The sequence below is a fragment of the Lissotriton helveticus genome, chromosome 4_1, assembly GCF_964261635.1.
Source record: "Lissotriton helveticus chromosome 4_1, aLisHel1.1, whole genome shotgun sequence".
NCBI lineage: Eukaryota > Metazoa > Chordata > Amphibia > Caudata > Salamandridae > Lissotriton > Lissotriton helveticus.
The window spans coordinates 1,504,023,053-1,504,047,277 of NC_136063.1; the positions used below are offsets into that span (position 1 = coordinate 1,504,023,053).

At 43.8% G+C, this 24,225-nt stretch overlaps 1 protein-coding gene across 1 annotated transcript in view; it reads left to right on the forward strand.

Annotated features, from left to right (window-relative positions):
• Positions 1 to 24,225, forward strand: part of ABCA13 (ATP binding cassette subfamily A member 13) — a 2,470,580-nt gene that overhangs the window by 114,627 nt on the left and 2,331,728 nt on the right. Inside the window, exon 6 of the mRNA XM_078686273.1 lies at positions 5,195 to 5,515. Within this exon, the coding sequence (XP_078542399.1) occupies positions 5,195 to 5,515 (321 nt within the window). The remainder of the gene's footprint in view (positions 1 to 5,194; positions 5,516 to 24,225) is intronic.

Below are 24,225 nucleotides of genomic sequence, written 5' to 3' on the forward strand. Positions count from 1 at the left end.
CTGTTTTGAAAAGCAGTGTGCAAGGCACTAGTGCCACTAGTACAGGGGAGTCTGGAGATGCCTTTATCCCTCAAAGGGTCCCTCTTTCTGGGGTAACCGGTCTTTGGTCCGAGATAAGTCGCAGTCGTGCAGTTACAGGAAGTTTGCTAGAGGTGCAGAGTATCACACCTTTGTTTTGTGTAGGTCCTGTTGTCCCATACATGGGTCTCTTCTTTGTCTTCTTGCAAGTCAGATCCAAACTGAGGTGATGGTGTCAGGGGTGCTCCATAAATCCTAGATTTAGGGGTGTTAGTGGTGTGGGTGCAAGGGGCCAATGGGCTACTAGCTCCAGCGGCTAATCCGCCCCTGAGGTGACCACATCGGGGGGTGTCACATTTTCTACCCAGAACCCTCTATTATGCCACTTTTGAAAATGGCAGACATTGTCCTTAGCTGTACAGACCAGGTAGCCCACCCGAGAGGTGTTGCTAGCCTTCATGAGGTGTACACCACTTGATTACATGGTTTTCCTGCCTACCTGGTTGCAAATGTTGCTGGAGGCAGGGGGCGATTGTTCTTCCTTTGGGAGGCAGCCTGGATGCGGGAGACAGCATTTACAACACAGTCATCACATCGCAGTTCCTTTACAACGCAGTTGTTACAACGCAATGCCTTTACAAAGCAAGTCATTAGATCGACTTGCTGTAGGGGGCGCTCTAACATAAGGCATAGTATAATTTACTATTCCAACGCCTTCCCTACTGTTGCACAGGCTGGAGTTGGAATAGTAAATTATACTATTCCTAAGTCCAGCGCGCCCCTTACAGCAAATCAATCTAATGACTTACGTTGAAAAGGTAACGCGTTTTAACAACGCGGTCGTTGTAACAACCACATTGTAAAGGAACGTGATGTGATAGCATGCGTAGTAACATGCTATATTCCCAGGATGTATATCAGAGGCAGTGAAAGCTTTGAAGCTCATCGCCTTGATGGGCCACTTTCTAGCTATCCTGTCAGGGAGGGAGGTGTCACCTCCTTCCCTTCGAGGCCTTTGTTTGTGACTCCTGGTAGGTTCACACCTCCTGGCAGGAAGTCAGAATCCTGTATTGTTGGTAGTAGCTGTAAGCTGCCAGCCAGAGCACAGGGAAGGCTGGGGTAACCAGATAGGCAACCTCTAAGGTCGCCACTTGGGTGCATGCTACATCGCCTCTGGCACAAGAAACATATCAGGCATGAGGAGGCAAGCTGTTTGATAGCAAACATGACATTTTCAGTGGTACTATAATGGAGCTGCCAACCCAGAGGTTTCCCTGGTGCCAGCCCATGTTACCCTCTGGACAACTGATCACTTATACTAGCCCTTAATAGATAAGGACTAATAAGCTTGCACTTATATGTTATCACCTTTATTATAATTCACCCTGCCTCCTGAGCTGAGGAGTCCTTCCTTAGGTGTGGCTGACATATATTGAAAATAGTACTGCGACTTTGCTACTCATGGTGACGGCAAAGTCCTACGCCCGAGTGCACCTGAGAGCTCCAACCGTGCCGCACAACCCAGGTCCCCTCCTGGCGCAGGTGATGGCGAGCCCCAACGTCCCCAAGAGTCATGATCAGGCGGTACCCTCCCAGAACCGAACACTGAGACAGCACGCAACACCAACGGCTTAAGCGTCAGTGGCAGAACCCTTGTTCCCATCCCCTAGCTTATGGAGACACATGACGAAGTAGTTTAATTTGTCCCCAAAGAATAGAGCAGACAAACCAGGTCGCCTGATCGAATTCCTCAAGTTTTAAATACCATTTAGACACACAAGCCTGTTGATTCCTTCCTTTAACAAACCGGCTTTAAATATCAAAATATAACATACTGTTAGGCAAGCACTGCAGCATATCAAGGTCCACACTATGCCACAAGATGTGTACGCTTCAATTACATTTTCATTCCGGTTTTTACTAGTGACCCCAGGATCTCACCTAGGCTAACGTACTGTAACATTCGGATGTTAAGTCTTGATTAATTTCCATTTTTGTATGCTTATTTATTGTGAAATAATGAAATGCCAATAAAAATTGTTTAAAAAAATAATAAAAAATGGTGAGGGCAAACTTGAATTGGAGATATTTGCACTGCTCCTGCAGTGTGCAATGGCAGGACTGCTGTTAGCAGTTTACTTGGGTCACACAGGGCAGTACAAACCGTGGTTCAATCCCTTGTGACTACTTTAACACGTATGCCTTATGTACCACTGGCACCAAATACTAGGTACTTATAAAAGGGATGCAGTCCTGGCCAATTGGGAGTGCCAATTCACATTTGTCAGTTTCAGAGCGAGATGGTGGCACTGGGGCACTGGTGGGCTGGCTCAGTGCATTGTCAGTGTCGAAAACCAGCCTCTAGTAATTCAAATGGGGGCAAAAAGTGGTGTGACATCTGCACAAAGGCCTGTTTGCTTACATGGGCTCCATGCTTGCCCCCTTCCTGCTTCCTTATTTTTTTATATCTCCTAGGACCGGTTTTGGGCTAACAGCCCTCATCAGCCAGGCTAACTTGAATCCAATGGCAAAGTTAGCAAGGGACCCATGTCTGGGCATACCCTACCAACTTAGGGTGAACAAAGCAAACACAAGGAGATGATGGATGGAGCGCTGAAACTTTTCAGACACTCACCCCCAGTCACAGATCTGGGTTGAATCCAACATCGTTCTTAAGCTCACTTCTCCACCCCAGTTCAAACACAGCTATATGCAAATCAGTCTTGACCCTGTGCCTCATGGGAACAGGCCAGCCCGAACTGCCAAGCCATGTCTTCCCTGGACTGGAAACAAGCATCCTGGTACCGCTTTCGGGCTAACAGCCCCCCTTAGCTAGGCTAGCTTGAATCCAGTGGCAAAGTGAGCAAGGGACTCATTTATGGGCATACCCTGACAACTTAGGGCGAACTAAGCAAACACAAGGGGATAATGGACCCCCAATCACAGATCTGGGTTGAATCCAGCATAGTTATTTAGCTCACTTCGCCACCCCAGTTTAGATACAACTATATGCAAATCCGTCTTGACCCTGTGGCTGGGGTGAGTGTCTGAAAAGTTTCAGTACTCCGTCCATCATATTCTTGTGTTTGCTTTGTTCGCCCTATGTTGGCAGGGTATGCCCAGATGTGGGTCTCTTGCTCACTTTGCCACTGGATTCAAGCTAAGCCTGGCTGATGAAGGGTGTTACTCAGAAACCGGTCCCAGGATGCTTGTTTCCAGTTCAGGAAACACCTGGCTTGGCAGTTCGGGCTGGACTGTCCCATGAGGCACAGGGTCAAGACTGATTTGCATCTACCTGGGTCTGAACTGAGGTGGCAAAGTAAGCTAAAGAATGATGATGGATTCAACCCAGATCTGAGACTGGGGGTGAGTGTCTGAAAAGTTTCAGCGCTCCATCCATCATCTCCTTGTGTTTGCTTTATAGAGGAGAATGAGCAAAGTCTCACAGAGCTTCACATTGGCGCTAGACAAGCAGAGTCCAACAACCATGTGACAGAATTCCCACAGTGTCTGAAGGGGACGAGAAAGTTTTCATATACAAAGATCTGGTGCCCAACTACGTTGTAGGGGATGGTATAGGCAAGCGTTTTTCTGCCTATGAGGTGGCCATTCAGATGCACCTGGTCCCAGAAGAGTTTTGGGGGGCTGCACTCTGGAAACGCCAGCCTCCATTTTGGAGGATACCTTGCTTGCACTAGAGGTGGGAGACCAGATGAAGTAAATCTTACTGAAAACCATCTTCCCCACCAAGTTGGACTCACCGTAGAGAAGTACTGCATGAGGTTCAGGGATAGCCAAAAGATGCAGAACCAGTCTTAGGTGGATTTTCGTAATGACACAAGGAAGGTACTGAATGGTTGTGTTTAGGGGTGCAAAGTTGATGGTTTTACTTGGGTGCTTAATCTGATGCTAAGAAAGCACATGTTCAGAGCTACTCTACCACCTAATTAATAGTAAGCTCACTGACCACAGGGAGCTTGCTAAGGAGGCACTAGCACCAGCGTGCCCTAAATGGTATTTTGGTGGAATCATCAGAAAGGTAGTCAGGGGTACCATCAGAAGAAAGAAGAGGGAGAATAACAGCAAATAAGGAGTTCTCTAAATGCCCCCAAAATAATTCCCATGAAAACCATAGTAATCAGTCCCAATCTGATAAGAAGAAGATGGGATTCTTTGATCACAAGCCAGGGAGTTTTCACCCCTATTGTACTGTGTGCTCCAAGTATGGACACTCTAAGGTAGATACCAAATGTCCCAAGAGTACACAACCTCCCCACCGGTAGGCAGACACCTGGGTGGGTGAATGTAGCACTTGGGAAGGAGGTGACCCCAGTCAGCTGGAAGAGAGAGAGCAGAGGTTACTGTTTAATGTCATCTGGTGTCTGCAGATCAGGTCCTCCCTAATACATTCCACCAGGTCGTAGTCGCAGACAACCATGAGACTACCAGTGACTCTGGGTCCCTGAGAGTGTGATGTGGTCTCAGGTTCTCTAAAAGCAGCTGTGAGCCCTATCATGCCTGTGCTTTTTTGGGCAACAACCTAGAGTGCACATTCTAGAAGGTAGTGGAGCTCAGGTGACACCTGGAGATGTTAGACTTACCTGAATAGGGTCTGTACGACCACTAGATCTATAGTTGCCCATAGAAGAAGTCAGGGAAGCCTGGAGCCTGGAACAAAAGCCCAGGAAGCTATCAGGAAGATGAAGGGCATGGTAAATTTCCAGTGAAACTCCCACTATCCAAGTTGATGGGGCACCTGAGGAAGCTGTCCCCAAGCCTGCTGGTGAGGACATTGCCACCGTAGGACACCTGCCTGAGCTTGCTCGATGGCAAATTGAGGGTGGGACTACTAGGGAGGCATTTTCCAGGGTGTAGAAAGAGTGCCCAACTCAAGGATGCAAATTGAAGTCCAGACAGTAGCTCATACCTCTATAGATCACCTTACCTATTGGAAGAATTACCTCCTTTACAGTCAGTCTAAGGTTCCTAGATGGGGCAGCCTGTGTCTGATGTTCCCTCAGTGCTACAGGGCCTTTCTACTGGGATTGGCTCATGGTATACCCCTGGCGGGACATTTGAGACATGACAAGACCTTTCCCAGGTTTGTCCCCCACCTCTACTAGCCGGGATGAAGACAGCTTCAAGTACGTTCTGTGGGTATTTTCCCTCCTGTCAGGCCAGTGGGAAAGTAGCGAAAAAGATGAAGGCTCCCTTGACTCCCTTGCCTGTTGTTGGCAACCACTTTGCGAGGGTGAGAATTGACATTGTTGGTCCCTTGGAGGCCACAACAGCCTTATGCAACAGGTTTATCCTGGCCTTGGTGGACCATGCCACGCACGACCCAGAGGCCGTCCTCATGAGGTCAGTGACCGCACTTGTGGTCACTATGGCCCTGATGGGGATTTTCACTCATGTGGGGTTCCCCAAGGAAGTCCTGTCTGATAGAGGCACCAACTTCATGTCTGCATACATGAAGTCCATATGGGATGAGTGTGTGGTAACCAATAGGTTTTCTACACACTATCACCCTCAAACAAACGGGCTTGTTGAAAAATTCTACAAGACCGTCAAAGGCATGAGAAGTGGAAGTGGGATGTGCTTTTGCCATGCCCAGTGTTCACTTGCAGGGAGGTTCCGCAAAAGGGGGTTGGGTTTGGACCATTTTAACTACTATATTGTTACTGTGCTAGGGGACCGCTCAGTCTTGGTAGAGAGGGGTAGGAGCAAGATCCCAGGAAACCCCTCCAGATGTGGTCATGACACTCTGCAACCATATGCAGTGACTCTGGAAAAAGTCAAAAGATAATCTTGAGGGCAGTCAAGATGTAATGAAGCTCTGGTATGACTAGAAGGCCTATCTGATGGTGTTTCAGCCTGCCCTGAAAGTGTGAGTCGCTGGACATGCACATATGAGGTTTAGGAGCAGAATGGGGGTACCACCTAACTATGAATTTCAACCACCTCAAACCACACTTTGACAGGTCTGAGTTTACCATGATGTTGGTGACAGATGAGGGAGTGGAAGAGGAGAGCTAACCTCTCTCTGACCTTCTGTATGCTCAGGAACACGACGGGTCAGTGGAGGGTGCTAACCTCTCTCCTACTCTGACCCCTGAACAGCAGCAGGACTGATGCCATTTGTTGGGCAGTTTTCTCCTCTGATCTCTCTAACCTGTGGGCTTACACCTTTATGTGCCGATGACATAGATACTAGAGACACATGCATGTCAAAAATAACATTTAAAGGATTCGGATAAGGTGAGGGCCAGTATCAAGCAGGAGGTCTCCAAGATGCTGGCGTCAAGGGTGATTGAGCCCTCCAACATTCCCTGGTCTAAGCCAGTGGTACTGTACCCAAGGCGGCCCCACCGGGCATCACCCCAGAACTCAGATTCTTTGTAGACTACTGAGGACTCAATTATATCACTAACAGTGATGATCGCGCCATCCCCGATATCATGAGCTCATAGACAGGCTGGGTGCTGCCAAATTCTTCAGAACCTCTGATCTCACATCAGGGTATTGGCAGATTGCTCTGACTGAGGCGGCAAAAGAGATATCAGCTTTCTCAATCCCAAAGCACAATTCCAGTTCTGGGTGATGCTCTTTGGCTTAAAGAATGCCCCTTCGACCTTTCAAAGGTTGGTGAACAGGGTCATGGCTTGGAGGTAGGAATTCTGTGCCATCTACCTGGACAGCATAACTGGAAGCTCCAACTGGAAGGAACACCTGTACCACCTCCAGGAGGTGCTTCAGGCCCTGCCTATGGCGGGTTTGACTTTAAAGGCCAGTAAGTGCCAGATTGGGCAGGGTTCCATGGTTTATCTGGACCACATGGTGAATGGGGGCAAGGTGCAGCCCTTCCAGACTAATATTGGGACTATCCTCACCTGGCAACCCCCAAAAACACAGCCAGAGGTGAAGGCGTTCCTGGGCCTCACTAGATATTATAAGGAGGCTTGTTAAGGGATATGACACCACTGTTGTCCTTTAACAAACACATTATAGAATACTGTTAGGCCCATGAAGGGGCTCACCTCTGTCTGTGGTTTAAGGGGTTGCCAGGCCAGGATAATCTCAATCGTGGCCTAGAGAGGCTTTCTTACTTTCCGCAGCAGCCCCACACCGTGTTCCCATGTGCCAGAATGAATTGCATAAACAATGATAAAATACTAGCCAGGAAATCATAATGCATGCTCTATTTGATTTCACACTGGATGATGACTTTCAGTTATGGGGCCAGACACTTTCTGAGATTATGTGTAAAAACACATACTGTCTTGATATTGGACATGAAGCATTTACAATTTGGTATGAGCAGTATCTAGTGGACTGAGCGTATTGCGACATAAATCTGCATACTCACATATGTCAGTAATTATATCAAATTGCATGGCGGCTTTCATATGTGTGGCTGGATCACTTTATTTATTAAAAACATTTGTGCATGTTTTTCTGCAACCTGATCATCTGGGAGACCTATCACACTCTGTAATAATCTGAACACGAAGGCACCTTCCTGCTTCATGCGTTTGCTGCCCGCAATATTTTTTAGTAATTAGTATCATATCTTTCAACATTAAGCAAGCAACTGCCTGTCTTTCTCCACAAATGGACACTGAAAGCAGTTATGCCAGGAGGATTCAAACGTATGTATGATTGACAGTAATGTATCTCTTCCTTGTTTCTTTTCCCTTGTTTTGCTGGCAGAGGTATAATTAGGCCCAGACTTGTAATTTGTTTTCTCTCCATGCTATGCTGCTAATTGAAACAGAACAAGTCTGAAGTGTACACATTTCATGCTAACTGATATCAATTATGGCTGCCACCGGAGGGAGAGGAACACCTTTAGTTGTACGGTTGGCATCACTCTGCTGGCAGCTGAATGGGATCCAAGAACTTTATCGTAGCTCTTCGATTGCAGATGTATACATTTCAGAATAAATGCAGCCAGACTTAGGATGACAAAAACAAACAATTCAGTGCTCCAAACAAATGGGCGAGGGCAATCCTTAATTTGCAAAATAATACATGCCTGCACAAAGTTTTGATCTGAAGCTCACAGCCTGTGGTATTTCACGTCAGCATGTTGAATACCAGGGCTTTGTAATCTTGATTACATCTCATTTCTATTTAATCGACCGCCAGACAATCCATATCCCTCCATCTGTCTCATTCTTGCATGTTTCAGCTTTCTCCCTTTGTCATGATCTTTCAGTCTATCTCTTCCTCTTTCTTTCCCCTTGAGTGTTTTTCCCTCTCTAGCTATGAGCCACTGTCCGAAGAAGTAAAATAAGTGCTGGTCCACCAGTGCTTAATTTGTAAAATATAAAGTGCAGGTGCTCAATTTTTTTAAGGAAGCCACACCCACACATCCCTGGCTCCACCCACTCACTCCACTGACTTCACCCACTTCCTGATTACCCCACTCCTTCTCCCTAGCTGCAACCGGACCTGACCATCCAAAACAGAATCATCAATCAATGCAATGAACTAGCAGGAACGCAGGCTCGCAGTCGTGATGAATGTTCAAGGCAACAGCAAACCAACCCGCTCCCTTCCAGCCGCCTGAGAAATTCCCAAGTTAAGCAGCTTCAAACAGAAACAGTGTTAATTCATCCCTTTGCCAAACAATGAAGTGGCCAGGCAGCCAGAAGATAACTGTGGGTGTGCTAGTGTAAATTACGTGAAAGGGGCACAAAGTGTGTGCAGAAAAATGTGTGTACGAGAATGATAGTGATATTTTTTCTTGTTGGGCCAAAACTCAAATAATATAGCGTGCATTGTTTACATTCTGCTGTTTTAATTAGTTTCAAGCTCAAAAGAACAATTTTTCAATGTGAAACTACCCCTCTCATTTTAACTCCATCAGTCGCCATGAGCCATGGAGGTTCTCCAAACAGCTTGCCTGAAGAGTGTAGTGTTCATTTGATGTTGCCTTGTGTTGGCGGGAAAGCAATGAAGATGGAAACTGCCACATGAAACGTGGCACAGTCCGGGCCTTTGACATGAATGCGCAAATGTAAAATATCTGTGAGTGTTCACACATAAGGCCTGTCTGATAATCATTCAACTGCTTGATTTACATCTAAAGTTACTACAAGAACGGAGATGCTAGAGCCAGGGGCCCTACAGTGGACCAATTTGCGCTAGAAACACAATCATAGATAACCTGCAGGAACTTCTGTCCATACGTGTGTCACTGGGTTCTACCTAAAACTTGTACTGCAGCTGCAGACAAGTGCTGTAACCTGCCCTTTTTCATTTACAGAGTCTACAAAAAGAAAAACATGCTGGTTTACATATGCGGAAAAGCACTGGCACTGGCAATTTATTCTGGTAACCCATAAATTGGGAGATCAGGTGTGGCAGAGGAAAGGGGCCGTTGAGTCACGAGGTGCTGAGCTTAAAAAAAACAGAGTTGATAGTTAACTTATACATTTATTTACTGCAAAGAAATTGGTAAAGAGGACACACAATAGTAAATCTGTTCCAGATTAAGTTATAGCGACTTGTTGTAGTACTATCTCCTACTCTCTTACCTGTGACCTGCAGTCTCCTTGGCACTGGCTCCATTAGATCACTGACAAATAATATGTTTTGGAGGGCCCCTGGCCCAAGCCAAGAGCATAAGCATGCAATGCAAATGACAAGTCAAATGGAATAATTTGTGGCCTGCTTCTGCTGGGTTTTAATTTCAGTGCATGTGAGTTTTTAACAGACAGCAGCTACACCCTTTTTGTATTACTTCGATGATGCGTATTAAGGTTATTGCTGAGACCTGGACTTTCCAGGATCCAGTAAGCCTTGCCCGCAGCTCACCCATCAGCCCGCCCTCAACTGTAATAATTAACCAATGTGAAGGAAAATGCTCCTTGAAAGGCAGGTGTGCACTATTCACATCACTAACGTGATGCAGTCATCATGCCTGGACCTGGGAGGGCCTTCCTGCAGGAGGGAGGACGACACAGGACACAGGAAAGGTAGGTATCTTTCTTTTGTATAAATATTGGGCTCATCTCACTGGGGAGATAAATTCAATAGCCCCGGCCCTGTTAAAAAAGTGCCGGTGCTTAGCACCTGAAAGCTCCTGCACAAATTAAGCACTGTGGTCCACACAAATGAGTGCCGGTCGGTCTCACCTGCAGCTACCAGTTCAAATTAGACAATGGGTGAGGGCAGGGCTCACATCTGCATGCTTTACCTTGTGCAGATTGCCTTGAAGTGGGGGCAATTTGGTTTGCGACCCTCTGCACTGCAGTCAGCTTGTGTCAGGAAGAATTCCAGCAGTGCTGAGGGAGTCCACAAACAGTGAGGGCCTGATGTAAATCTTGGCAGATGGGTTACTCTGTCACAACGGTGATGGATAACCCATCCGCTGAAATATAAATCCCATTATATCCTATAGGATTTATATTTCGGCGGATGGGATATCCGTCACCGTTGTGGAGGAGTAACTCATCCACCAAGATCTAAATCAGGCCCTGACTCCCCGTAATGAATAGAATATACATTATCACCTCCAATGATATTCTGTTGCCAAATGTTTGAATGTACTCAGTATATTAACAAAAGGCAAAATGCAAGTGGGCAAAAGACATGGCCCAAAACACACAACTGAGTCATGAAGTCAGATTAGATCACAAGGATATAATGTAAGACATAATTATTCACCATGGCCTGATTTATAGTTTGGAATATGGGATACTCCCTAACAATTGTGGAGGATATCTTGTCTGCCATATTACAAGTGCTATTGAATATAATGCACTTGTGATACGGCGGATGGGAAATCCATCACGTTTGTGGCAGAATATCCCATCTGCCGTACTTCAACTTTGGGCCTATGTCTTCAAATATTAAATGCCTTGTGATCACTTGTATCTATATGTAAGAACTGGAGGAGTTCCAAACATTCTTACTTCAACGCCAAGTTCAGGCTAAATTCGGTTGGCCAACAGGCAGAAAGGGGCTACTTGGCCACAACCAGGGATCTGAAGTTGTTTGCCTTTACTGTTCTGGGGTCTGTGCAATTATGACTTTACAGACCAGGCCAAGTACACCCCTTTCAGCATTTCACTCTTAGGGCCTCTTTACGATGGCAGTCGGACAAGCGTCCAACCACCATTCTATCGGGATGGAGACCGCTCAACATGTAGTCGGCGGCTCCACCCACCTTATTCCGAATTGACCGCTCTGAAGGTGATTGTAAACACACCTTTTAGAATTGCGGCTTCTGCTGTGGGCCAGAAAAGAGGTGCTTCACAAGCAAAAATTGAAATAGGCATGTTTTGAAACATTCATGCAATGTTTGTCAGGCACCATGTGGTGCATGGCACATGGAGCATTGATGTTTGGGGGGCAGCACATGTGCCCCCCTTGCCCTATAGCAGAGGCCCACGGGGCCCTGCTATGGGCCCCAAAAGTCCCATTCCATCTGCCTTTACAGTCAGACTGCCATGTAAAGGCAGAGGGTAAAGGGACATCATAATCCCTAAGGCGGTGTCTCTGCAGGATTACACTCCAGCCGATGCTCTGACAGGCTCCTTGAGTCTGTTGGAGGCGTTGGTCTGTCCCTCCGCCTGCTGCACTCCGGCCAACTGCATCATTGTGCAGTAGTCTGAATGCAGCCTCCGATGTTGGACCTGAACACCACTGATGGCCTATCAGTGGTGATCCACCAACATCATAATTTGGCCTTTAGTGGTAGTGATCATGAGCAGTCACAGGCTCCTCAAGGAGGTTAGTGTGGGGATACATAGTCTTAGCACTCAATACCCAACCCAGCAGCACAATATGATTACTATCCAGGCCTGTACTTCTTTTCTGAAAGAGAAAAGTACTTAATTTTCCATTAAGGCGCATTTCTACCAACTACAATAAAGCATTAGATATTCGATACTCAGATTAGAGTCTCATGTGCTACAAGGCGTGACCCCTGCTGGCCACTGTTTCCCTATTTCTCTCCATTCCAGGGGCTTGGAATCTGGTAGGTGTTTTCTCTAGTTCAGTTGCAGATGCCTCTCTCTCTTTGCACACAGTCACTTCTTGAGATCAAATAGCATGTACAGTTTCTTATCCTTTCCTTATTCCAGGTGGTGTAGCACCACCATGGGCTTCCAGCTAGTGGGTGGGATCACTGTTTGTGCACAAGACCAAGTGCACATCTTGGGTCAATCCTGCTTAGGTGGAGTGACTGCAGGCTGATGGTGAGCCCTCAGAGGGTGGCAGCAGAAATAGCAGCTTCTGGATTTTGCCCTCTTATGGGTTCTCACAGGCTTTTAGTGTTACGGAGTCTCATAGGCTTGGTGGGCTTGAATGTCATGTCCAGCCTGGAGGCTGGCATTATGTATAGATCTTTTATTGCCAGCTCCTTCATATATCTTGTATTGCCAGCTTATTGCAACATTTTAAAGCAAAACAGGACAATACTAAAAATTCAAAACTAGAATGTCTTTGCAATCTATATAACTCCCTTGACGGCAGCCATCTTCCTCTTTTTTCTGCTTCTCCTTGCCAGATAAGTATTGTGCAGAGAGCGTTTTTTAAAAAGTTTGAGTATGCTTCATCTTGGCAGTGATAGAGATTAGTAAGAGCCTTGACATTTTGTTTAAAATATAAGTGATGGTTTTTTGTCAAGGCATTGAGTATTTAGAAGAAAGTAAAGTACAGAAGGTGGAAAAACCCAATTTATGGGTTTAAATTTAGTTAGTTTGGGATTTTTGGCGTTAGCGAGTTAGATTTGTTTTAGGGTACAAATGGTTTCGGTTTTTTTTAACCTTAGGGTTGGTATGGGCCAAGGGTTGTAGTGGGTGTAGCACAAGGTATTTTTGGCTCGCGTACATGATAGAGCGCTTGGTTCTCTGCTCCTGATGGTAGGCATTCGACTTGAGTACAAGTAGCACAGAATGGTGCGTAGCAGAGCATTTTTGCCCTGCCTGGGTTTTTGTATTTGTGTTTGTGGCCTAGCCACGCATATTACATGGCAACCGCACACAGGGGCCCATTTTGATGCTAGGAAATGCTGGCAAACTGTCAAATCAGCCGACAGAGTTTGTTCGATGTTTTGTGACTGAAACAAAGTATTACAGGGAGTGGAAGAAGAAATTACTATTAAAAAAAAAAGGAATAAGAAGTTTTTTGCCACCGAATGTGGAGATATTACTGGAGAGGATGAAATAGTTCCTTGGAACTTAATGTATATTTAAAAAAAAATGAGCCAGAAGGGCAATAATTCAGGAGGAAATGGAGATGGGGACGCTTCTTTAAGGAAAATGTTTGTATATATGTATGTAAGGTGCTTTATAGAGCACGACTGTAACTCAACAGAGTGTCCTGCCGCTAATACAGAAAGAGGAGAGAAGCAAAGGAGAATAGAAATATGGGCTTAGGGTTTAGGAAAGAGCACAGTTTGTAGTTTTTTCCAAAATAGGGGTTTTTTCTTGATGCATCTAAGCTCCAACTGAAGTTTATTCCAGAGAGAAGGGCCTAAGACAGAGATGGATCTACCCCCTGACTTTGCATTCCTAAAAAACTGGACTTTGGCAAGACCTAAGTTGGAAGAGCATAGGGTTTCTATGGGACATGTAGAACTCAACTCTAGCACGCAGGTAGCCCGGGCCAGTTCCATTACATTTTTGAGTGAGAAGCAAGATTTTAAAACTGATTTTCTCCCTGATCCGGAGCCAGTGAAGATCGAAAAGAAGCTGTGATATGAAGGCATTGCGTGGAAGCCCAAAAATTGTTCATTCAGCTGCATTCCAAACCAACTGCAGTCTAGCAATCAGATAGTTTAGAAGGCCTGAATAAAGTCCATTCCTGTAATCCAAACGCAATGTGAACAGGGCTTGAACCACTTGTCTTGCCGTAAAGGATAGAAAACGTAAAAACATAAGCAACATTCACAGTAAGGTGAAACAGGTGCCCACTACTGTTTTAACTTGGGAGCGAAACCCAAGTTGTCCATCAAATTTAATTCCTACATTTTTCACTATTGAGTTTTGAGTAAGCGGTGGTGAGGCATCAGCAGGCCAAACAGACTGCAAAGATACCCCTGCTTCATGACCAAAGAAGAGAAGCTCCGTTTTTACAAGAATACATTTAAGTTGATTCAGAGAGAGAAAGCTAAAGAATGCACTGAGGCAAATTCGGATTTTTGAAGATGTTCCAGGAGGAGGTGTAATCCTCAGTTATGGAGGGTTTTGAATCAGTTTTAAGAGGAAAAAGAAGAAAATGGAAATAAGTAGATGTGCGTGTGTGTATATAAATATAAATTTTGAATACTCAAGATATTCAAAAGCATTTGCTATATATATATGTGTGGGGGTGTGTGCGAGTGTGTATGTGTGTGTGTGTATATATATATATATATATATATATATATATTTATGAATTCAGTGCAAAAAAACAAAGGTTACAGGTACGTTATAGTTAGGCTGATATTTCACTTGTACAAATCCAGAGAAATTCAACAGTTATTGTTAGCTGGGCTAACTATAACTTGCGCCCCCGCAAAGCACTGCTTAGTACCTTACATATTACATCATTCATGACATCTCAAATGACATAACTGATCACTGATGACATCATCCAGTGACTGTGAGTGTGTTTATAATGTTTATGAGTGTTAAATATATATATATATATATATATATTCACTGAAAAAACCATAGGTTATAGACCATATATAGTTAGGAATTAGCATTTACAAAACCTTGAAAATTCACTGAAAAAACCATAGGTTATAGACCATATATAGTTAGGAATTAGCATTTACAAAACCTTGAAAATTCACTGAAAAAACCATAGGTTAGAGACCATATATAGTTAGCTGGACATTTTATTGACATAAAACCAATGAAATTCCATATATAGTTAGTTGCACTAACTATATATCGCGCACCCGCAATCCACTGCTGATGATGTCACATATTACATCATTCATGACATGGTCAGTGACATCACTGATGACATCACTGATGACATCTCAAATTACATCACTGATGACATCATCCAGTGACTGTGTGTTTCTGTAAAGTTTAAATATGTTTTACATATTGAAGAATGAGTAGATGTATAAGTGTCTGGACGAAGGATTTAGTAGGTGCATGACTGAATGTATGAGTGAGTGATTAAATGTGTCTCACTGAGTGCATGGGTTAGTGACTAAACTGTCTTAATTTGTGCATCATTATGTCTGTTGTTCTATAAACTGCTGCATGTGTTGATCAGTAGCTATATGAGTAACTATATGGGTTATTGATTGGTTGTCCAAGTATTTGTATGGGAGACTGAGTGTGTGTGTGGCTGGCTGGGAGGTGTGTGACTCTGTGCAGATCAATGTGTACTTGTATCAATGATTGTATAAGAAGGTAAGTATGTGTTAGTATATTTTTGAAAATGTAAGGTGCTCTATGTTTAACTGTATAGACAAGAAAATGGAAGTGTGATTGATTCTTTACAGGACTGACTAGGTGTGTGAGTAACTCCATGGATGAGTGGCAGAGTGTGAGTGTCTGTATAGGTGTATGAGTGCTTATGATAGTGTTGTAAAGATGAGTGATTGTATGTATGAATGTATGGGTGAATGAGTGAAGGTGTGTGTAGACGTAGGAATCAGTGAGTACGTATGTAGTAACTACTATTGGTGTGTCAATGGTTTCAAAAATTATACTCTGTATTTAACACTGGGTGAAACAGAGGTTATATTAAAATGTGAGGAGATGCATTGTATTGTCACATGAATGATATCATCAGTGATGTGGTCATTGATGTCAAATGAGATGTCATCAGTGATGTCATTTGAGATGTCATCAGTGATGTCATCAGTGATGTCACTGACCATGTCATGAATGATGTAATATGTGACATCATCAGCAGTGGATTGCGGGTGCGCGATATATAGTTAGTGCAACTAACTATATATGGAATTTCATTGGTTTTATGTCAATAAAATGTCCAGCTAACTATATATGGTCTCTAACCTATGGTTTTTTCAGTGAATTTTCAAGGTTTTGTAAATGCTAATTCCTAACTATATATGGTCTATAACCTATGGTTTTTTCAGTGAATTTTCAAGGTTTTGTAAATGCTAATTCCTAACTATATATGGTCTATAACCTATGGTTTTTTCAGTGAATTTCAATGGTTTTTTAATAGCAAATATCATAAGCTGTCGAATGTCAAGTACGTGGTAAGTAAAAACATTTTCGTGTTTATGCACACTGATCTGCTTTGAATGCTGCCCCCCACCCCTCATTTCTATTAGGAGTACTCTCTCTTTGCAGATAGTGAAGGGTAGTTAACGCAGCCCTTTGCCCCCTTTGTAATCCGTCGTGCCTGCTTCTCTCTCCATTTGATTGATTGTTCTCTTTGGTTCATTCTCTATTTACAAACAAGCACAGAGTCGCAATACTCTGTTTAGTCTTTGCAGATAGCGAAAAACCGTGTAAAAAAACAAAAGGAATTGAGCAAAATCAGTAGGCCACTAATGGGATCTCTTTTTGACCTCGCTAAAATAGAAACATTAGGAACAACCTGTTGAAAATAGCAATGCGTATGTACATAAGCGGCGTTCATTTGTGTTCACAGTACCCCTTGTTGATTGTTTGAATCGAGCATTGAATTGTTCGAAGTTGGTTCTCTTAAGGATCTTCTCTGCCTGCAAACGAGGAAGAATAGGAATATTCTCTCTCCCTTTGCAGATAGTGAAGGGTAGGTAACGCAAGCCTTTAACACGTCGTACCTATTTCATTCCTCATTGATTGATTGATTGTCCGAACATTGACTGTTTGGGAATTAGTTCTTTTTGGAGGTATTCCCTGTTTGCAAATAAACGTAGGAAAATCTTTGCAAGTAGTGAAAGGGTACGTAATGCGGACCTTTCTCCCCCGTTGTAATCTGTCATGCCTATCTACTCCCCACTGATTGATGCACCTGTTTCACCCGGACCATTTACTAGACATACGTCATCTGGCCCGACCAGAGAGCACCCCTAGTGAAAAGGACATATGCAATAATAACGAAGTGATCACTGTATCCTGTTAACAGAAACTTTAGCATGAAACAACCTGGAAAGAAAAGAATAGGAAAACGAAAATCAGTAGGCCACTGATGAACATGAACTTTTATTAAACAACGAACAAAGAAACGATAACATAACGTAATGATAAAACCTGTTAATGTCCTAGAAACAAGAAAACGTTAAAATATGCCATTGGTGAGAGACCAGAAAAACAGTAAGAGAAACCAAATCACCCCTCGCTGTCCCACCGCCTGCCACGCCAAAAAAATCGATAGACTAGGGAAAATGCAAGTCAGTAGAACATCCGCCCCCACTCTGGAAACTTCCAAGGTGGAGCAGGGTTCCGGCTACGCCCAGCCGGGAGCAGCCCATATAAGGCAGGTCCTGCTGCCACGCCTCGGCCAGGAGATCCTAACGTAGGGTGTAGCCGGAGGAGAGGCCGAGACCAGCGGGACCCGGCCAGGGGATTGCCTTTACAACGCTGAACAGTTGCAGGGGGGGGGAATGTCTCCTCGACCCTCCCCTCTCTCTCCCAGTCCGGCCGCGGTGGCCCTTGAGAGTTGCAGGTAGTCCCGCCACATGCTCTTCCGGTCCGGCCACCAACGGTCGGGGGGCCGAGGCCGACGGGATCCGGCTGCAGCCGATAAACCAAGAAACCCGTTCATGGGGCCAGAGCCAGGGGCGTCCGGCCGACATCTACCGGAAGCCCGGCCCGAAGACGAACGGGACACTTCTTCTTTCTTGTATAATTGCTGCAACAACCCTGGGGGGGGATGTCTTGCACATGCCTCCGACCCCCCCCCTCGTCCTCATCGCCTGGTCCGGCCATAACAAATATCAAGCGAGACGCCGTGGGGTGCACTGGGAGGAAGAGACGGTGCGAACAGGCCTCTCCCGCCTCCCCAGTGGAGGCTTCCCAGCTGCACCCTCAGCGCTCCAGGCGCCCGGAAAAGAGTTCTTCCACTGTGGCCATGCTGCAACGTCTCGCCCGGCAGGGTGGAGCCCGTCCGCTCATTTGACCCCGCGATCGCCAGTAGCTACCGAACTCTCAAAATGGCGGTCGACCTTGCAAGAGCGGGCCCAGCATAAAGAAATGGCCCGGTCACTGGTTGACTCCACCACCGTAGTCCTCCACGACCTTGAAGATTCTAGAGGAGCCGCGGGAGTCTCCGACCCCCGATGGGGAATGACTGCCATGATCACCCGTGGAGTGACGAAACTGTATTCGCGGGACGTCGGCGCCAGCCTCACTTTGAATTACTAGAATCCTGCAGACCTCACTTCCGGTAAAAGCACAGTGTGACCCGGTAGGAAAAATTGTTGCACCCCCTCCCCTTTTTGACTGATAGTTCAAACCACCGATCCTTTCCTTTGCCCTTTTAATGGAACTTTGGACTGCCTCCCCCTCTTTTACATTTTCTAGAGAAAACAAAACATTAACCACTACATTAGCATAGCAGTTGACACCAGAACTGTTTTCAAATTGAAAACCAACAACATCTTCAACAGAATCCTTTTTGTTTCTGCTGTGACCCTGCTACAGCACAGGCATTGTCCCCAGCAGTAATTCTGCAATGCCGGTAAGAATAGCTGTGGTGCCTACTGGACTCACTCACCCCCGCGGCGCCCCACGCCGTTATGTGCTGGGCGGCAACTTGCTAGACATCACTTTAGTGCCATCTAGATTTCAGCGCGTTCTGCTGCCTTGGAACTATTCGCACAACAGACTGCTACTGACAAGAATATTTCATTATTGGTGCTGTTATTTCAATAAATCTATTGGATAATTCAAAAGAAATTGCCACGGTCTCTTCGTTGTTTAAATGTTTTTACTGTTTTTGTTTTGTTGTATATATTTATATGTTATTAAAGTTTTATATTCCTACTACTTTGTTGGAGTGCTATATATTTTTAATGTGAGACATAATTGTAAAAACTTTGATGTACAAAGAGTCATTCCTGGAATCTTCCGCTTCAGGCTCGATCCCCTCACCAATCACAATACAGGATAGTTTTCAGATAGTAGGAACACGTGTGGTGTGACGGATCTCATCGGGTGTGGGCCTTGATCTACTATAACTCCTTTGAAGAGGGGTGATTCTTTACAGCTGAGGCCATAAACTACATCTGCAGGGCTAGCTGATAGCCTGGACAATCGGACACAGAGGAAGAGGAGTGTCAGAGGGTGCGGTAGTGAATAGGGCGAAAGGGAGGTGTCGGGCGGGCACAGAGTGTGATTCTCAGGGAAGAGCAGCGCAGATGGGGGGAGGTTTATTGCCCATGCATAAGACAGAGAGCGGGGGTGACCAGTGCCTGGGGAAGATGCTTGCGAGGGTGAGGAGCCATGCTACGAATCAACAGCGTGCAGAGAGTGGGTCTGGTCAAGACATCTAAAATGGCTGCCGTGCACGACAAAAGTGTGGCATTTCAAAAAAGGCAAGATGGCGCAGACAATGTTTTTCAACACTTCCTCATTTCCTTCGAATCGAACGTTAACAGACGTTGGGGCATATTACCAAAGTTAAGCGATATTTATCGCTAACGATGCTTACCAACGAATTTTTTACCGCTAAGCATCGTCAGAAATTATCAAAGATAAACCTTGCTATTATCAAGGTTTATCACAAATGCGATAATAAACGGCCGCAATGCATGAATATCGCTAAAAACTCAGCGATATTCATACATTACCGAGCTAATGCTCTTAGCCATGTTATCCACCTCCCATTGGATAACATGGCTAAGAACTGCTCAGGGCAGGTGTTACTTTTTGGAGATATTCGCGCTTAGCGCGAATATCTCCAAAAGTTGGTAATAGGAGATAGATATCTTGCATGTTGTAATGCAAGTTATTGTGGTATATGGAACTCATACCATAATCTCTCAGGAAAGCAGAAACTGATCCTTTTGGGACCGCCTAAAAAGGCCTAGGGGGTGAGGAGTACTCTACTTTGCCCCCTTTTCACGTTCCGAACTATTTTATTTTACTCTCTTCTGTAATTACACAAAATAGCACCGATAAGATGCATCGGAGACACACAGTGAGAGAAAGGAGGCCGGAGATGAAGAAGAGATGTCAAATACACATTGGAGATAATATAGTGGCAGAAGGGAAGTAAATATGAGTAAACTTACCATGTAACATAAAAATGTTGCACTCTATACTATAAGTCTCATTTTATACTACAATCACTTCGCTACAACCTCATAAATTAAAAATAAAAATGAATAATGTCTCAAACAATTTTTGATTTCTAAATATAAATTTATTCTTCAGAATTTTCTAAATTTGAAAGAACTAGTAACATGTCCTCATCAGCAATGTCCTCATGAAAAGTCTGCAATAATGATTCTTGTAACTCTATCGTCTCCAAACACTCGATAAATTCGCCATCAAGAGATTGATCAAAAAAATCATTCAAGTCATCTCCTCCTTCTGACAATATTTCATTATTGGTGCTGTCAATTTCAATCAATGTAGTGGAATCATTCAAGTCATCTCCTCGTGACAATATTTCATTATTGGTGCTCTCAATTTCAATCAATGTAGTGGAATCATTCAAGTCATCTCCTCCTTGTGACAATATTTCATTATTGGTGCTGTCCATTTCAATCAATCTAATGGAATCATACAAGTCATCTCCTCCTTGTGACAATATTTCATTATTGCTGCTCTCAATTTCAATCAACGTAGTGGAATCATTCAAGTCATCTCCTTGTGACAATATTTCATTCTTGGTGCTGTCCATTTCAATCAATCTAATGGAATCATACAAGTCATGTCCTCCTTGTGACAATGTTTCATTATTGGTGCTCTCAATTTCAATCAATGTAGTGGACAATTCAAAAGAAATTGCCACGGTCTCTTCATTGTGAGCCATTTTATTTTGAAATTGCTTGCTGTAAATTGCAGAAAAAAATAATCACTTTCATTTATCGTTTTTAGTAATACATAATATAAAACTAACTTTATCAAGTATTTAGTATAACAGAAGGACTGCAAATAAATAACAGAAAACATTTTTCAAATTATCTTCAAGTGTACAACATAGTTCCCCTTACAAATTAACAACTCACCTTTTCAAAAGTAGGAAAAGTGTTAGTACTGTGTAAATCAAACACCAGAAATTCACCACCAAAAATTCCTCACAAATGTACCTCAGACAGTAGTATCACAAAATGGCTGTGGTTTCTTTCTCATTTGACATATATACATAACCAATTAACTTTCATCACACACAAATACAAAACCAAAGTAACATTTTAATTGGTTCTAAATTTCAACACTTTCAAATGTGTTTTCCCCATGCAATTTTCCATAGGACATTTACATACGTCTACAGCCTGAATGGCTGAACGGAATTACACCAAACTTGGCAAAATGGTACATCAAACCTAAGAGGTCAGGAAGGATCTACTATGCCCCCTTATGGTCATTTCCCCCTTCGCTTTGGCCTCCTCTTGTCTCTCAATCCTACCGAGAGACAAGATGGCGGCCGCTACGGACTGTTTGGAATGTTGACAGACGCCGGAGAACCAATCAGCTTCGCAAAGCTCCGTAACGCGAAAAGTACGCGAAGCGGAGCGCTGTTACAGATATATATCTTTTTTTGAACGTTAATTTCTCAAAATCCACTTGAGCACATATATTGAGACCTAGTAAAGGCACATCGGGCTACCAGTCCCTAATATTTTACCAAGTTTCGTGCAAATCCATTCAGCCGTTCGATTATTATTATTATTATTTTTTTTTGCCCCGCGGGGCCCTTTTAAAACCTCCACATCAAACCTAGGGGGTCAGCGAGGATCTACTATTCCCCCTTATAGTCATTTGCCCCTTCGCTTTCGCCTCCTCTTGTCTCTCGATCCTACCGAGAGACAAGATGGCGGCCGCTACGGACTATTTGGAATGTTGACAGACGCCGGAGAACCAATCAGCTTCGCTTCACAAAGCTCCGTTGCGCGAAAAGTCCGCGTCCTGGGCCGCTGCCCAGTCCGCTGTTACAGATATATATCTTTTTTTAAACGTTAATTTCTCAAAATCCACTGCAGCACATATATTGAGACCTACAAAAGGCACATCGGGCTACCAGTCCCTACAATTTTGCCAAGTTTCGTGCAAATCCATTCAGCCGTTCGGGCTAAAAGTGAGGCCAACCGCCCTATGGAAAACTCAATGTTAAAAACGCGTTTTGGGACCCCCCTTTTTTCTCGGCTCCCCCTTGACGAACCCCCCCAAAATTTTCAGGGGCTGCTCAGAAACAAAATGTGCCATTTTCCTGAAAATTTCAGCCAATTCCGTCCACAAACGCCAAAGTTATTAGACATAGAATTTTCAAAAAACCCATAGAGAAAAAATCCTAACTATATATACCTACTGGCGACCGCCAGTAGGTAATATATATATATATATATATATATATATATATATATATACATATATAATTATATATATATATATATATATATATATATATATATATATATATATATATATATATATATATATATATCACAAGGTATGTTGATGAATCAGTGGCTGTATGAGGGCCTATATGGATGATGTAGTGTGTGTGTGTGTGTGACTCACTGTATAAGTGAGTAATCAGGTGTCTCAGTGACTGTATGGGTGAGTGGCTAGGTTTTGAGAATGTCTATCAGTCTGTCAGATGGTGTCTAAGTGGCTGCATGGGTTAGTGAGTGTGTATGTGAGTGGCTGCATGGGTGACTGATTGGGTGTCTGAGTACCTGTATGGGTGTATGAGTGTCTGAGTGGCTGGGTGAAAGGGTATGCGACTGCCTGCATGGATGAATGAGTGGGTGAGTAAGTGGCTGTATGGATAAGTGAGTGTGTAAGTAAGGGTCTGCATACGTGACTGAGTATGTGTATGGAGTGTTGGTGAATGAATGAACTTGTCAGTGTTATATGAGTGAGTAACTGGATATGTGAAAGGCAGTATAGGTGAGTGCTAGTGTATATGACTGACTGTGTGAGTGAGGGATTGTGAGGTCAGTGACTGTATAGGAGAGGTAGTATGTCTTAGTATCTGTATGAATAAGTGAGCGAGTGTGTATAACTGTAAAGGTGAGTAAATGGCTGTGTGAGTGACTTTCTAGGTGTGTGAATAGCTCTATGAGTGACTGACAGTGTGTGAGTTGCTGGACTGGTTTATGTGTGGCTATATCAGTGGCTGTATTAGTAAACAAGTTGGTGTATGAATGGCTGTATGTGTGAGTAAGTGGATGTGTGTTTAGACCTATGAATCAGGGAGTGGGTATGTAAGTACTGCTATGGGTGTCTCAATGGGTTTGAGAATGGTAGTGTGGAAGTTGGAGTGGATGTATGAAAGGCTATATGAGGTATGAGTGGGTACATAAGAAATTATGTGGATGATGCCATGAGTGATGTCATTTGAGAGGTTATCAGTGATGTCACTGACAAGGTCATTAGTGATGTAATATGTGAGGTCATAAGCAGCGCATTGCTGTGGCGCGAATCATACTGAGCTCAGCTAACGTGAACTGTTTCATTTCACTGGTTTTGTACGAGTGGAATATCAGCCTAACTATAACGTCCCTGTAACCTTTGGTTTTTTCACTGAATTTCTATGGTTCTTTAAATTCTATTTCCTAACATTAATGCCCCTGCAACCTTTGTTTTTTCAGTGAATTGCTGAGGATTTTTAAATGCTAAATCCTCACTATAATCTCTGTAACCTTTGTTTTTTTCAGTGAATTGCTAAGATTTTTCAAATTCCATTTCTCAGCTATAACGTCCATGTACCCTACAATATTTGTATCGAATTTTAAAGATTTTTTAATTGTATTTTCTATCTAAAATGACTCTATAAGTGGTATTTTTATAAGCTTGCATTTTCCTCAGTGGATTAATAAGCGTTGTTTTTTTTCCCTTTACATTTATTATGATTGTGACGAGGTCGCAAACTCCCCACGGACACACCGCAAAAGCAGAAACCAAAAGCAGACATTCAATGGCCACCAACACATTCAAAATTAATATGTGAAAAAACCCATTCTGAATATTGCCTTACACATATTACTATATACATACTTCTTTCAAAGCATGTTTAAACTCATATTTATTTTTGTACTGTTTCTTTAAAACCCATCTTTCAGACCTATTTTCCGTTTTCACAATGTTTCGGGTCATAGCGATGACTTCG